At 47.0% G+C, this 14,207-nt stretch overlaps 1 protein-coding gene across 2 annotated transcripts in view; it reads left to right on the top strand.

Annotated features, from left to right (window-relative positions):
* SORCS3 (sortilin related VPS10 domain containing receptor 3) overlaps nt 1-14,207 on the top strand; it is a 419,433-nt gene that overhangs the window by 345,339 nt on the left and 59,887 nt on the right. For both annotated transcript variants that reach the window (XM_059730194.1, XM_059730195.1), the window contains exon 14: nt 6,758-6,865. In XM_059730194.1, the coding sequence (XP_059586177.1) occupies nt 6,758-6,865 (108 nt within the window). The remainder of the gene's footprint in view (nt 1-6,757; nt 6,866-14,207) is intronic.

Below are 14,207 nucleotides of genomic sequence, written 5' to 3'. Positions count from 1 at the left end.
ACAAAATCCTGATCCTGCAGATCCCAAAATGCCATGGTTTATCTCCTCTTCTTTTTTTTTGGACATCTTTCTATTTTCTATCAGGGGACCTTTGTGCTACAAGCTTCACATGCTCATAATAAGAGACTGACTCTGCTTTGGATAATTTAGAGCTTACATTTTTGCTAAAGCATCTAGCCGGTGCATTCCTATCCCATATGCATCCATATGCAGGTTCTGGATCTAGATAAACAAGACTGGCAAAGTGTGGCAGAGAGGGCAAGGAGTCAGCACGGTAGAGTCTACTAGAAATATGAAGACACTTAATTGCTGCCAACCCATACAAGTTAACCCTGGAAGCAGTACAAAAGGAGTTGATGTTGGCCAGTAGAACCAGGAGGGGAAGGTAGGCCTGTGAGTGTAGCGCTCTGCCGAAGGGACAGTCCTGTCTACACCGGGGGGGGTCGGACTCGATGATCTATTGAGGTCCCTTCCGACCCTAACATCTATGAATCTATGTAACAGCAAAGAGCTCCATCTTACCACCACGGCAATGAGTACCACCCACCTACTCATGCTCCATATCTGTCAGCCCCAGAATTGAAGCAGTGAAGATGCCTTTGGGGTGCCCCGGCACCTCCCTTGAGACCTGGGTTTTGGTGTGCTCACCAGCAGTGGGTTGGAGACGTCTGCTACAGGGGCTCAGCTCTCACCGTACAGAAGTCTAGGAAGCCACAGCGCTGGAGACGCTCCACCACCCCCTCCACTGATGGTTGGACTTTGTAGGGAGTTGAGCTGCAGAGCTGAACTTCACCACTGGCACTTGTGTCTAGAGCGGGGTCTGAATTAGCATTGCTGTCAGACTTAGCTCTCCGCTGAAGCAGAGGACCGCCTAATGGATTGACCTCTCCACCTTTAAAAGTTGACACAAAGGAAATTAAACAGAAATCGCCTTCCGAGCTGAGGGTCAGGCTCCTGTGGGAATGAATCATCCTTCATCTTGATGCTGATAGACACTTGTGTCCTCATACGGTGCATCCACTGACGGAATAAGGCTTTAAATCGAAGAGAAAAAGAAAGTAATGATGTTTGATAGCCATAATGAGGTGCTAAGGTCCCCTCCACCTGAGTCATTATCACACACAGTCCTTCAGTTAAGGTACATTTAGGCAGAAGCCAAGGAATTCAAAACTCTGGCTCTGTCTTAATTCATTGCACCATGATGTTTCTAGTATACAAAAATGACCATTGATAGCTCCCTCTTCATGTCAAAATGTCTGACTTCGTCACCATAACCAGTCAAATGACCCTATAATGATCCCAACATAAGCCACTGTTAAAGGTTTAACCTTTTGCGTTGAAGCACATGTTTCTACAGCTTGAGTTAAAGGACTAACCACATTCATAGGCAGTTGTCCTTTATGTGAGTTAACCACAGGAGAGAGATGCAACACACACTTCATGAGTACATGCCATTCCACCATGTAGAGAAGGCTGCACACGTATGGGTCATACCCCTTCTCTTTTTCTTTTGCAAGTTAAATAGTAGTATTCTGGATTTTTCTAAGATCTTCTGAGTGGAAGGGATGGTTCAGTGGGCTAAGCTTTCGACTGGGAGTCACGAGTCTTTCACTCCGGGATTAGTGTTTGGGACCAGAAAATAAAATAAATGATCAGGCTCAGCAAGTGAACAGAAAATCTCCCCAGCAAGATGTGCAGTCCAATGCATTTGTCCTTGAGAAGGCAGCACTGTAGACCAATGGGTGAAGCATTGGGCTGGGATACCTGAGACCTGGATCCTAGTCCCAGCCTTTCTGCTGGATGACCATGGACCAGTCCCCTGTGTTTCACCTTCCCTGGGGAAATGGAGATAATGACACTGATCTCCACTGGAAGCACTTGGAGCGTGTCAGATGAAAAGCATTATAGGTGAGCTAGACTGTGTTGTTATTCCAGGTGGTAGAGCCCAGTCCAAGGGAGACTTTCCCTGTCTTCAAGGCTATGGTTGCTATTGCCTTTTCAAGAAACACGTATTTAAGACAAGGAAGAGCTGGAGTTAATCTCTGGTTCATCCATGCATGTGGTCAAAAGGGGCTACCTGTGCAGAGGTCCTTGTAGGACACAGGACCGTAGCATCTGTATGTGCACAATGCCAGAGAGAGGCCAGATTCTGCTAGTCCTCATTCAAGATGAACACACTTTCCCTGGAGGGTAATGTATAAAAGCTTAATTCTTGACTGATGAATGTTAAAAGCAACAAATCCCCAAAATGTTTGGACCACCAGACTACTATCAAGTCTCAAAAGGACACTCGCATACCCTTATTATCAACCTTTAGGTGAAAAAGTATAACTGGGGTTTGTGAGGGGTGGTTTCATCCTTCAGCCTTGAAGGACCAAATTTGGAAATAGCTCTTATAAGCCAGTAGGCCAGAGCACCACATGTATGGAGTCCTGTGTCCAGTTTTGGGCCCCCATTACAGAAAGGATGTGGGCAAAAGGGAGAGAGTCCTGTGGAGAGCAATGAAAATGGTGAGGGGGTTGGGGGATGGCTTAAGAGGAGAACCTGAGGGAAGTGGGCTGATTAAGTCTGCAGAAGAGAAGACCGAGGGGGATTGACTAGCAGCCTTCACCTCCCTGAAGGGGGGCTGCAAAAAGGATGGAGCTGGGCTGTTCTCAGTGGGGGCAGATACAGGACAAGGAGCAATGGGCTCAAGTTGCAGCCAAGGAAGTTGAGGTTGGATATTAGGAAAAAGTTTCTCACTAGGAGGGTGGTGAAGCACTGGGACAGGCTACCCAGAGAGGTGGTGGAGTCTCCATCCTTGTAGGTTTTTAAGACCTGGGTAGACAAAGCCTTGTCTGGGATGATCCAGTTGGGGCTGGTCCTGCTCTGAGCATGGGGTTGGACTAGATGTGACCTCCTGAGGTCCCCTCCAACCCTCCTTTTCTATGATTTCTATGATTATACCTTGCAGACTGTTCCAAGCACACCTGCGGAAGGTGTTACAGCTGGCGATAAATGCTCAGTTGCTATGCAGGGTTCAGTGCTGGCCTGTAATTATGAATGGACCATTTACATCATTGTCTCCTTGTCATTAATTATCCTGTTATTAGTGTACCCTTCCGCTTGAGCCTAGCTCTGAGATTCATTAGCGCCCTGCTCCATAATCTGTCCCATTGACTGGCCAAGTGAGGCTGCATTCTGTAAGTGAGAGGCTATTTATATCTGGATGTAGGTGGTGGATTGGATGCATGTCTGGGAGAGCATTTAAGTTGCACGCACCTAGATGCACGCAGTGACTAACCGTAGGCGGGTAGACAACTGCCCTTCTCCTGCCTTGGAGAATTTCCTCTCAAGCATTTCCTTGTTTCATTTAGCCTGATACAACTGCATGTGCCTGACTGAACACCCAACCCTCTCTCCACGATAAATAATTATTTAGAGTCATTGTTGCTGTCAACTCTAACAGGTCTCTCCTTATTTTACCTGTAGGGACTTCGGGATTTGCATCATATTACTTCACTAGGTGGCTGCTGTATAGGAAAGGCTGCCTAGATTAAAGTGTACATATACCTATTTATTCTCAGGCTGAGACATTGTACAATAAGTTTCATCCTGGAGAAAAGAGGGGTTGATAATTGAAAAGCGGAGGGAGCTTGAGCTAAGCTAATGAAGCATGCTGCTCCCCAGAAATTGAAATGCTAGTTAGGTAGATAAGCAGGGAGGCAGAACAACATACAAATGCATAGATGTGTGTGGGGAGATGCATATATTTAAATAAATAGATTTTAGGAGGATAAGCTCTTTCCCTGTGACTCTCCTATGGAAGTCTGTCCTTGGTCTGCAGTGCTTTTTCCTGCGGCAGCTGCCATGCCGTGCGTTGGCGGTGTTGAGGTGAAGGTCTCAGTAATGGCTCTTAAGGGAGAAAACCTGGCCCTCCCTCAGTGTTAGCACAGAGCTCTGGTATCTTTTCTTAGACCAACTAAATCTTTGAAAAGATTGTTCTTTGCAAGCTTTCTGGTACAAACACCCTTCTTTAGGCAGAGGGAGAATCAGCAGTTGTTTTGTGCTTTCCTGGATGAGATAGACGCCAGTATTGAAGCACCGAGTGCACCCATGCATGTGCTCACGCACAGCCACCGTGGTAAGCATCATGGGATCAAATGGAAAGACGTAAGACATCCTCAATCGGCCTTATGTCCAGGGACTCCCGCATCCTTCCAATAACCCATCTAGCAGACCCAACTACTCCAGCTTGCCCTAAGATATAAGAAGGGTTGTGGTTCCTTTTCCCTAAAGGAGAGGGAAACCTATTTCTCTGGAGGTTTGTAAATAGAATGGCCTATGCAGAACATTTTCCACCCCTCTTCCCCCTCAAGTATCCTGCCACTTTCCAGAAACAGTGTGGCAGCTGCCAGTTTTTGTTGAGGATTGAACCTGAGGCCTCCAAGTTTAAGTTTCAATGGCTTAGGTTAAAAAGCCAGGCTCTGTAAATTGGGGGTGGCCAGCAGGCAGCATGTGCACCCCAAGTATCACACAGCCTCTCTGCGTGGCATGCAGCAGATCAGGAAAGGAGCAGGGAAGATAGCAGCAGATATGGCAGGGAGCCAAAGGCAGAGCATCAGATCAGGCTTGGGAAGGGGTGTGGAGTAGCACTTGGGGAGGGTGCAGTGCTTACGTGGTGGCTTGCCTGCCCTAAAGGTTACTGCCACTGCTATGTATGACAGCTGTGATGGACCCAGCATGAAGATGGATACGTTGAATGCACGGACCAGGGGAATACACCTGCTTTTTTGCAGAAGCACCGATGTCAAATGCTGCAGATGTAACCCTGCCAGAACTGGAGAGCAATCCTCACCCAAGCTTCCCTCCTTTGAAAATATGTTCGCTTTGAAGTGAGAAACATTTCCGGCCAATACAGGAAGAAATTGTGCCTCTTCCTTTTTTGCAGTAAGACCCAACCAGGGTTGTCTGTCAGCTTTCTCAGCCCAGGCACCTGCTCTAATTACAGAGAGCTCTGAAATGGTCCTGGTGAGAGGGGACCTAATCAAGTTGGACCTGAGAAATCTTCGCCTTCCCCTCTTTATTGTGCTTTGCAGGCAGAATTCTGGGAGGAATCAGGCGGAAACCATTGGAACAGGAATCCAGGAGCACAAAAAAACTTCCAAGTTTTCCAAAGTATTTCTAAAACAAACAAAACTCCAGCCCAGGTCCACTGGCTCCTGGGAATTACTTCTAGGATACTGAGCCATCGTGTCTGAATGCGATTACCATCCACTGCCTGTTTCCTGATGTTAACTGGGCACAGTCCATCTCCCAGTGGATAGAAGTTAGATTCTGCTCTGTTCTTCCAGTGCAACCTTGCTGAAGTCGGCAGAGCTGCCTGGGGGTAGCTGAGAGCAGAATTCGGTTCAGTGTAGCATGCTTCACCTGCCACTCAGAAAGCACATAGTTAATAGTAATGAACTAAACCCCAGAGAGCCCCCTGAGGGGGATTTGCATTCAAGTCGGTGGTTTAGAGGAAGGGATGGGCACAGTGAGTCACCACAGGCCCGAGGTGGATGCACTGTTCCCTGCTGCAAGCACTGGGCCACATCTGAAGCGATGCATTTTTCTCTGCTGCACTTAACTACCTCTCACCAAAGTGAGGATGGCAACTGTGAACTGCCGTGCTTTAGGTGCTGCTGTTTGCATCTCAGCTCCAGTTTGAGTTAGGAAACATGGACATTTTTCGATTCTTAAGAACTGCGTCAGGTGCTTGACTTCTTCATAGCACTCTGAGAGCATGGATTAATGAAGGGGTGATATCAAGGATTACCACCTTTTTCAAAATCCAGCTGCTGTCCCTCCTGAGCCTTCAAAGTTGTGTCATTGCCTGAGTAATGGTGCCAAAGGGTACCTGTACACATGACACCATTACCATGTACATGTGATGAAAGTGTCACTTGGTATGGCTTAATGGCATTGCACTGTACACGTGCAAGAGTTTTGGGGGATTTTAAATGAGTTTGCATTTTTGCAAACTAAACTACATCCTAATGTACTTTAGTTTGCCACGATGCATCGCAGCTATTAGTCAGCTCACCCCCTGGCTGCGGGAGAGGTGGGCAGGCTCTGCAGAAAAAAAGGGTCAGGCATCTCACTGCGTCTGCCTCCAGCCGGCACCTGAAGTGGCGAGGGGCTTGATCCTTTTGTTTTTTCTAATGGAGCCTGGCCCCCTCTCCTGCAGCCAGCCAACAGGCTGAGTGGTCCCTGAGCTGTGGGGAGCCCTGGTTCTTCTCTCCACGGTGGTGGCACCCCCTGGGGCTGCCTGGGCAGGCTACTAGTGGGCTGGGTGCTTCCCCAGCTCAGGGTCATGGAAGAGTTGGATCGGGTCGGGTGCTGCCTCTGAGCTGGGGCAGCATCCGGCCTACTAGCGGCCTGCCCATGTGGCCCCGGGGGGTGTCACTGCCGTGAAGGAAAGGAACAGGGCCCTCTGTAGCTCAGGGGCCGCTCGGCCCACTGGCAACTCACTCCCTGGCCACAGGCAGGCTCTACAGAAAGAAAAAAAAAAGGATTGGACCCCCTCACCATAAAAAAAAAAAAAAAAAAAAAAGGATCAGTCCCCTCACCGTAACAGTGATAGAAAAATAAAACCCCACTGTTTCAATTAAAAACCCACCGTTTCAATTTAGGGGGCATGGACGGCAGCCCTAAGGACTAAACCCCCGTCATGTGTACAAGCGCCCTTTGAAAGTGATCCCTTCCTACTTATCTCTCTTGTCTGCTTTTATCCCAGGGTGAGTTTCGATGAAGGGAGATCCTGGATTAAATACAGCTTCACGTCAACCCCACTTTTCGTGGATGGGTCCCTGGTGGATCCCGGCATAGAGACACAGATAATGACGTAAGTACGGGCAGGTCACATGGGAGCTGTGCTGGGGTCTATCGTTGCATACTTGGGGGTATGTCTAGCATGTTGGCCTTATTTGGATTGTAGTTTTCCCACCTGTGGATGTGTTGCTTGTTAAAGGATAAATTGCCGTATGGCACTAACCAGGATTCTCTGCGGTAGAGCTGGCGTCTCTTTCAAGGTTTGTAAAGGTTTTGGTTGCCCGAATAACATTGTCCGTCAAATCAAAACACTGTCGAATCTGATCTGTATGCTGTTGCACCAAGCTATGGTTGTGTGGCCCAGTGGAAATTGGGAAAAAAAAATAACTAGAGGTCTGGGAAACATGAATTATGATGAAAGACTGAAAGAACTGGGATTCTGCAGTTTGGAGAAGAGAAACTGAGTTGGGGATTTGATAACGGTCTTCAAAGACATGTAGGGTAGTTATGGAGGATGGACGTAGATTCATCTCTGTGGCTTGTAGGGGAACAAAACAAGGAGCAATGTTTTTAAATAGCACCAAAGGGAAATTTAGTTTGGAGATTAGAAAGAACTTGCTCACTACGAGGGTGCTCAAGCATTAGAACAGATTGCCCAGAGGGGTTGTGGGATTTCTATCCTGGATGTTTTTAAGAGCAGGCTAGACAATATTGGTGTAGGGTGGTTTAGTTAGAGATGATCCTGCCTTGATCAGGGGGGTTGGACTGATCTCCTGGGGATCTTTCACCCTATGATTCATTGAACAGTTGCCCAAGTATGCAAAGTGGCTTGCTTGTCTGCTCTTCCTCCAGCCTTGGTGTGACAGGATGCATAAGGAATCCGATGACAAGAAAGCAACCCAGTTAACTCCTTAGGAGCTAAATATTCCACATTTACTATAGGAAGCGGCTGTATAGTGCTGCTGCAGCAGTAGAGAAGTGACATGAATAAGCACCCTTCATTAGTCTCAGGAGGAGGGAGATGATGTTGTCATGGAAAAACGGTAGTGGAAAAAACTTGGACACCTCCTGTTGGTCTTGATGTTGAGATTGCTTATTTTGCAGTGGGTCTGATGCTGCCATCACTGGCTCATTTGTACGGTGACAGCGGCCAGTATTTGTTGATTTATATCAGTTGGAAGAGAGAAGAGAAATCATTCTACTTGGTCAGGTTTTTGGTTGTAGCCATGTTGGTCTAAGGACATAGGCAGCCAAGGTTCATTGAGTAGGTGTGATATCTTTTATTAGACCAAGTGAGCAGTTGGAAAAAAGTTCTTAGCAAGCTTTCGGGTGCAATTACCCTTCCTCAGGCATGGGGAGGCTCTGCTGGTCTGAGACTCCAAGTAATGAGAGAAGCTAAAAATGTGGCAGGATGTCAGTGAGAATGTAAATAGGTAGAATTAGAAAGGTAAAGTAGGGAAGGGAAAAAAGCCGGGGGAAAAAGGCCAAAGGTGAGTAGGGGAGACACCAGAGACAATCCCCACAAATCGCACACCGTTAGTTATGAAATATCACCCTTCCCTGGAACCTACACGGAAAATCCTCAAACAATTGCAACCCATACTAGAAGAAGACCCAATTCTTAAAGAGATCTTTCCAGAACCACCCAGCCTAGCCTTCAAGCAAGCACCAAACCTTGTTTACCTCATCACCAGAAGCAAACTTCTGTGACCTAAACCAGGGTTTCTGAACTGGTGAGACACAAAGGTCCTCTAGGCGGGACTTGGGTCGCAGCAGTGAAACTGGAAGTGCTATGGCGGGACTTCCGGTTTTGATTTTGCGTGCTTCAGTCAGCTGCTGGGGGACATCCCCCTGCTCTTTGACTGGCCTCTTGGGGACACCCCCTACCCCTGCTTATCCATCAGTGGGACTAGGATTTTTTTACCTTATGTAGGTGGCACATAAGCTGCAAAAGGTTGAGACCACTGACCTAAACCGCACCTAATGGATCCAGACCATGCCAGGTCAAAAAATGCAAAAATTGCCAACACACCTCCACCACCCCCACAATAAACTACACTCCACTACAGAAACATCATCATTCCTGGATCCTACACCTGCACTGCCGGATCTGTAATATATCTCATCCAGTGCACCACATACCCTGGTGGAAAATATGTAGGAGAAACCAAACAACAACCGTGCGCCAGAATGAACACACTGAAAACCTATCAAAGACAAGAATCCCCAATGACCTGTGAAGGCACACTCCTCACAAGCCAATCGCTCCCTCTCCGATCTCTCAGTTCTAATCCTCAGAGGAAAACTACAAAACACCTTTCATGGACAAGCCTACAAACTTCGCTTCAGAAATCTACTGGATACAAAAAATCATGGGTTCAGTATAGACATTGGATTTATGACACCTTACAGCCAGCCTGACATCTGATTCATCAGGTACCTGAGAGACTTGACGTCTGACATTTTTCTTTTCCCCCACTTTTTCTGCCGTCCCCTCCCCTACTTGTCTGCCATTTGTCTTCCTAATTTCTAGCTATTTCCTTTTTCACAGACAGACTCTTTTCTACCTTAAATAACCACCACTGTAGTGTCTCCCATGCTCACCTTTGGCCTTTTCCCCTCCCTGCTTCCCCCCTCCCTCCCTTCCCTGCTTTACCTTTTGTTTGTCTGATTTCTTCCTATTTACATTCTCACTGACATCCTGCCACACCTTTAGCTTCTCTCATTCCTTGGAGTCTCAGACCAGCAGAGACTCCCAATGCCTGAAGAAGGACGACTGCACCCAAAAGCTTGCTAAGAACTTTTTTCCAACTACTCGGTTGGTCTGATAAAAGATACTGCATCTACTCAAAAAATCTTGCCTGTTCTAGTTGCTCATACTCTTGTATACTTGCTGTAGTTCAGGAGTAGACAGGTGTACCTCACTAGTGGTGGTGCTATCGTGGATGGACCGAGCGTGGACAGGGGTGGCACCAATGGTAAGTTTGGATTCAGAAAAAAAACATTGCTTCAGACCTTTTCTAGTGATTTGATTTTCTAGGACTTGGATTTGGGGATTAGCCTTGATGTCTCCTGCAGCAATAATATATTCTTCCAAGCCAGAAGATGGGTCTGAGTCTAACAGGTTAGCATGCTTATGGCAATAACTAATAATGTCACATGCATCCATCTTTGACTGTGTATGACCAGGTACCCATTTACAGCTGGGGTGACTGGGGGCAGCCCTCCGGTTGCTTGTGGAGCCAAAGCAGACAACACCATAAGCTCTCCATCACCTGGCCCTGGCTGCATTCACCCTGCACAGATGAAATAACCCTTGGATAAAGGCCATCTATTTAATACAGATCAATTTCTGACACAAAGAGCTGGAATCTGGCCAGAGGTAACAGGTCACGAATTCCCAAGGAGCAGAGAGAGATCTCGCAGCTGGCAGAAAGTCAGCGGAGCCAGCTCCTATGACAACAACACAGACATGCGTGGTGTGTCAGGACTGGGAACTGGGCAGCCTGAGACTTATTGAGGTGTAATCTTGCCTATTCCCCTAACCACCCCAGTCTCCTGTGCAAAAAGGTTCTCAGGGAGGGGAAAATGCAGCCCAGGCTATGAAAAAGGGGCTGGCTTCCCATTGCACCACAGCTGTTCCTCAGGGGTGAAGGCATGGGGAATTTGCTTGCACAAGTGGAATTTGGGGTTGGATGGTGGCAGATTTTGGTACCTGAGATGCAGAATGCTGTAACTGCTCCTTATTTAAATCAAGCATGGATACTTTTTCTCTCATTCAAATAGGCATATGTACAAGAAAATCCGACGGCCTATATCAGACAAGGTCCTTATAAGGGCCCCTTTTGGTCATAGTGTCTCTGAATCAGACTCTTGGAGATGGTATCTTAGGGCACGTGTAGACGAAATGGGTTTGTCCACTGTGTGGAGTGGCATGGAGAGAGCATGTGTGTGTGTTGGTGTAACATGGCAGACTGTCCCTTTAAAGAGGAACAGTCAGCCCTGTTAAGAGAGCTCAGCTATGGGGCATTTGGCTACGGAAGAAGTGCCACTGGGAGCTTTACAAGCTCCCAAAGGAGAAAGCAAGGTGAAGGAAGAAGTAAGTTGTGAAGGGACCAGCTTGTTGCACAGAGAGGTCAGGTTGCTGCCCTGGGGCTAGAGGAGGAAGGGGCTCATCTCCTAGTGTCCAGGAGAGGACAGAGGATTGTGTTTTGTGTGCATACTAAACCTGGCTTTGGAGAACTGGCTAAGGAGCTTGGAAGGGAGCACACACTCCTGCAGAAGCCAGCAGGATAAATGACCCGCTCAGAGTTGGTTTTCCATCTACAAACGCTGCTTCAATGTTCACTGAAAAAGAGCCATTCAAAAAATGCCACTGCCAAATACTTGTTTTTTTCCATGAAACTGGTTTAAAGGGCATTTTTAGGGAGAGGACACACAGCGCTGACCAAGGAGCGAGATCCTGAGCTCTGCACAGTGGGCAGCGTATTCTCTCTATCTAATTTTCTTCAGAGATCCTGAGACTCTAAACTTTCTGTCCTAGTCAGCAGAGCATAATCATTAATCATTGTTATATTTTTGTATAATGTTATTGATGTGTACTGCTTTCCACGCACAGTCGGAAGTACAGTGATAACATGAACACCCACACCCGGGTGCACAGGCACGGACATGTGTATGCTGCGCGGGCACATGCACACACACAGCTTGCATAAATCAGTACATTGATACCATCATTGAAGCCAGTGGAGCTAAATCATTTTATGGCAGCTAAGGTTTTGGCCCATTTGCTTTGTAAATCCATGCGGTTCCCTTTGAGATGAAAAATGCTTTAGTAATCTGAGGTTATTGTTATTTATCCCTGTGGTATTTTGATGGAGAATGTAGGGGGCCAGTTTAGTGGATGTTCCCTGCCAACTATACAGAGAACTGACTTTTTTTTTTTAAAAGAAAAATGTTTAAAAGCCTTTTTTATTATTATTGAGGAATTTATAAAACTTTTTATCAGCACTTATAAAAGCTGTAAAAGATTTTCACACAGTCTTCACCAGAGATGCTTATAAAAATTCCTGCCCACCGGTTTCCAGGAGTTGAATAGTAAAACAGCCCCATCATAAGCCATCCAGAAATGGTTTCTCTGCAGCTTTTCTGGGTATTTTTCTCAGCAGGAATTTTAATGGACTGATTCATAAAGGTAAAGTAGGGTCAGGCTGAGAGGTTGTGGAAGCTTTCAGTCCAAAGAAACGAGGGCCGTTAGGTTGCTGCAGCTCTCTTGGCTGTATTTTGGGGTAGGTAAGGCCTCCATCCTACAATTTGCTGTAGGTGAAGGGGGGTTGTGTTCCCATGGGGAACCCACATTGGTTTCAGAGGTCCTCCAAATACAGGATTGGAGCCTAGCATTCCCTAGCTATGCCTCGATCACTGCAGGGTGTCGGGGTGCTAAGCAGGCTCAGCGAGATGCTAAAGAAGCTCATGTGAGGCCCATCTTCAAATCCTACCGAAATGAAGCAAGAACCGAGTTACCTGATGTGCTGTTATAGCATCCACCAGCATCCCGGCTGCTGCAACACAGTCCTGCTTGAAACCACAACTGGTTCCTGGGCCTTCAGAAGAGCAACCTTTGCCATGAAAATGTGCCAGATTGCACTGAGTGTTCAGCCACTTCCTAAAATAATTTCCCGAGGGAAAACCATTATTTATTAGTTGTTAAATGCCAAGTAATATTATTTATCTGTATTATAGTAATCTGTCATCTGAGATTAAGTCTCCATTGTATAATGCAATGTGTGCGTACGTGTCATAAGCCTGCCTCAAAGCGTTTACAGGCGAAACCTGCTTCATACACTGGTTTTATACAGATACAGTTATTTTAGTTTTATACTGTACAGTTATACTGATGCACTTAGGGGTGCTAGACTAAGCTGGTAGATAGCAATAAGTGCAACTCCTAGTGTGGGTACGTTAGACCAGCATGAAGAGACAAGAACAAAGTATGAGCACTTTTTAATCATCGTTACTGTGTCCACCTGCACTAGAGGGTTGTACCCATTGGTCCAAACCAGTTTCTAACATGTAGGTATCAAAACAGGCTAATGTGGTTGAGACAGACCAGTTTCCAGCACAAGGTAGTGTTATAGCATCACTTCTGGCACCCCAGCTCGCTTGACTGGGTACCCAGATTTAACCGGTGGTGGCCTCTGGCATGAGTCTGCATTGAGATGCAAATTCAAACCTCTGGCATCTGAACAAGAGACGTTCACCTCTCTGCCACCACCTTGAAAGCAGGGATAGTGATACAAACCTGTGTGTAGACAGGCCAGATGCAGACACAGCAGCTTAGAGAGATGGAGTATTTGACTAGTATAGGAATCGGGCCTTTTAAGCTCAGTCTCCTGTCCACTGGACCTGGCTGCGTCCCCTTTGAGCTTGCTGCCGTCTGACAGAAAGAGACTCCCTGCCTGGAAAATGTTACGATGCAAACCAGCCACAGAGGTGAAAGTACAATTGGAGAGCCCAGGAAGGGGCCTTTTGCTGTTACGGATTTGACTGTTCTCACTGCATCAGTCCCTGAGCTGAGAGTCTCTCCAGAGCATCCCTCCACCTTTGAAATGACAGTGCTTGAATTCAGTGTTGTATTTTCCATCCGTCCAGCATGACTTGTCTACCTTCCTCCTGGGTGACCAATGTGAGACTGGGTTTCTGTTTCCAGGGTACAACAATTTAGTAGAGTGCAACCCCCAGCCCATTCCCCCTCCTTTCCCTTTGCAAGTACGTACAGCTGTTTTGGGGTGATGCAGTTCCTCTGTGCATTAGATTAGCTCTGGGTAAAATATTGGCAGCACTCGGGCTCTGTGCCTCTGCATGGTTTGGTGTGTCAGGAACAAATAAGAGCAGTGAAGTGTGATGGAGCATCATGGGATACTAGGTGCCTCTGAGCCTCTTCATGGTTTGGTGTGTCAGGAACGAATAAGAGTGGTGAAGTGTGATGAAGCATCATGGGATACTGGATGGCTCTGTGCCTCTGCATGGTTTGGTGTGTCAGGAACAAATAAGAGTGGTGAAGTGTGATGGAGCATCATGGGATACTGGATGCCTCTGTGCCTCTGCATAGTTTTGTGTGTCAGGAACAAATAAGAGCAGTGAAGTGTGATGGAGCATCATGGGATACTGGATGTCTCTGCGCCTCTGCATGGTTTGGTGTGTCAGGAGCAAATAAGAGCAGCGAAGTGTGATGGAGTATTGTGGGATACTGGATGGCTCTGTGCCTCTGCATGGTTTTGTGCATCAGGAACAAATAAGAGTGGTGAAGTGTGATGGAGCATTATGGGATACTGGATGGCTCAGGGAACTGGAGGTTTGGAGCATGCCTTCTGTACATTTCTGGCCTGAATCCAGCCAGGCTCGGTAGTAGGTGC

The sequence above is a fragment of the Alligator mississippiensis genome, chromosome 6 (assembly GCF_030867095.1).
Source record: "Alligator mississippiensis isolate rAllMis1 chromosome 6, rAllMis1, whole genome shotgun sequence".
In the NCBI taxonomy this organism is placed as follows: domain Eukaryota; kingdom Metazoa; phylum Chordata; order Crocodylia; family Alligatoridae; genus Alligator; species Alligator mississippiensis.
This window is presented reverse-complemented; position numbering and strand designations above follow the sequence as displayed.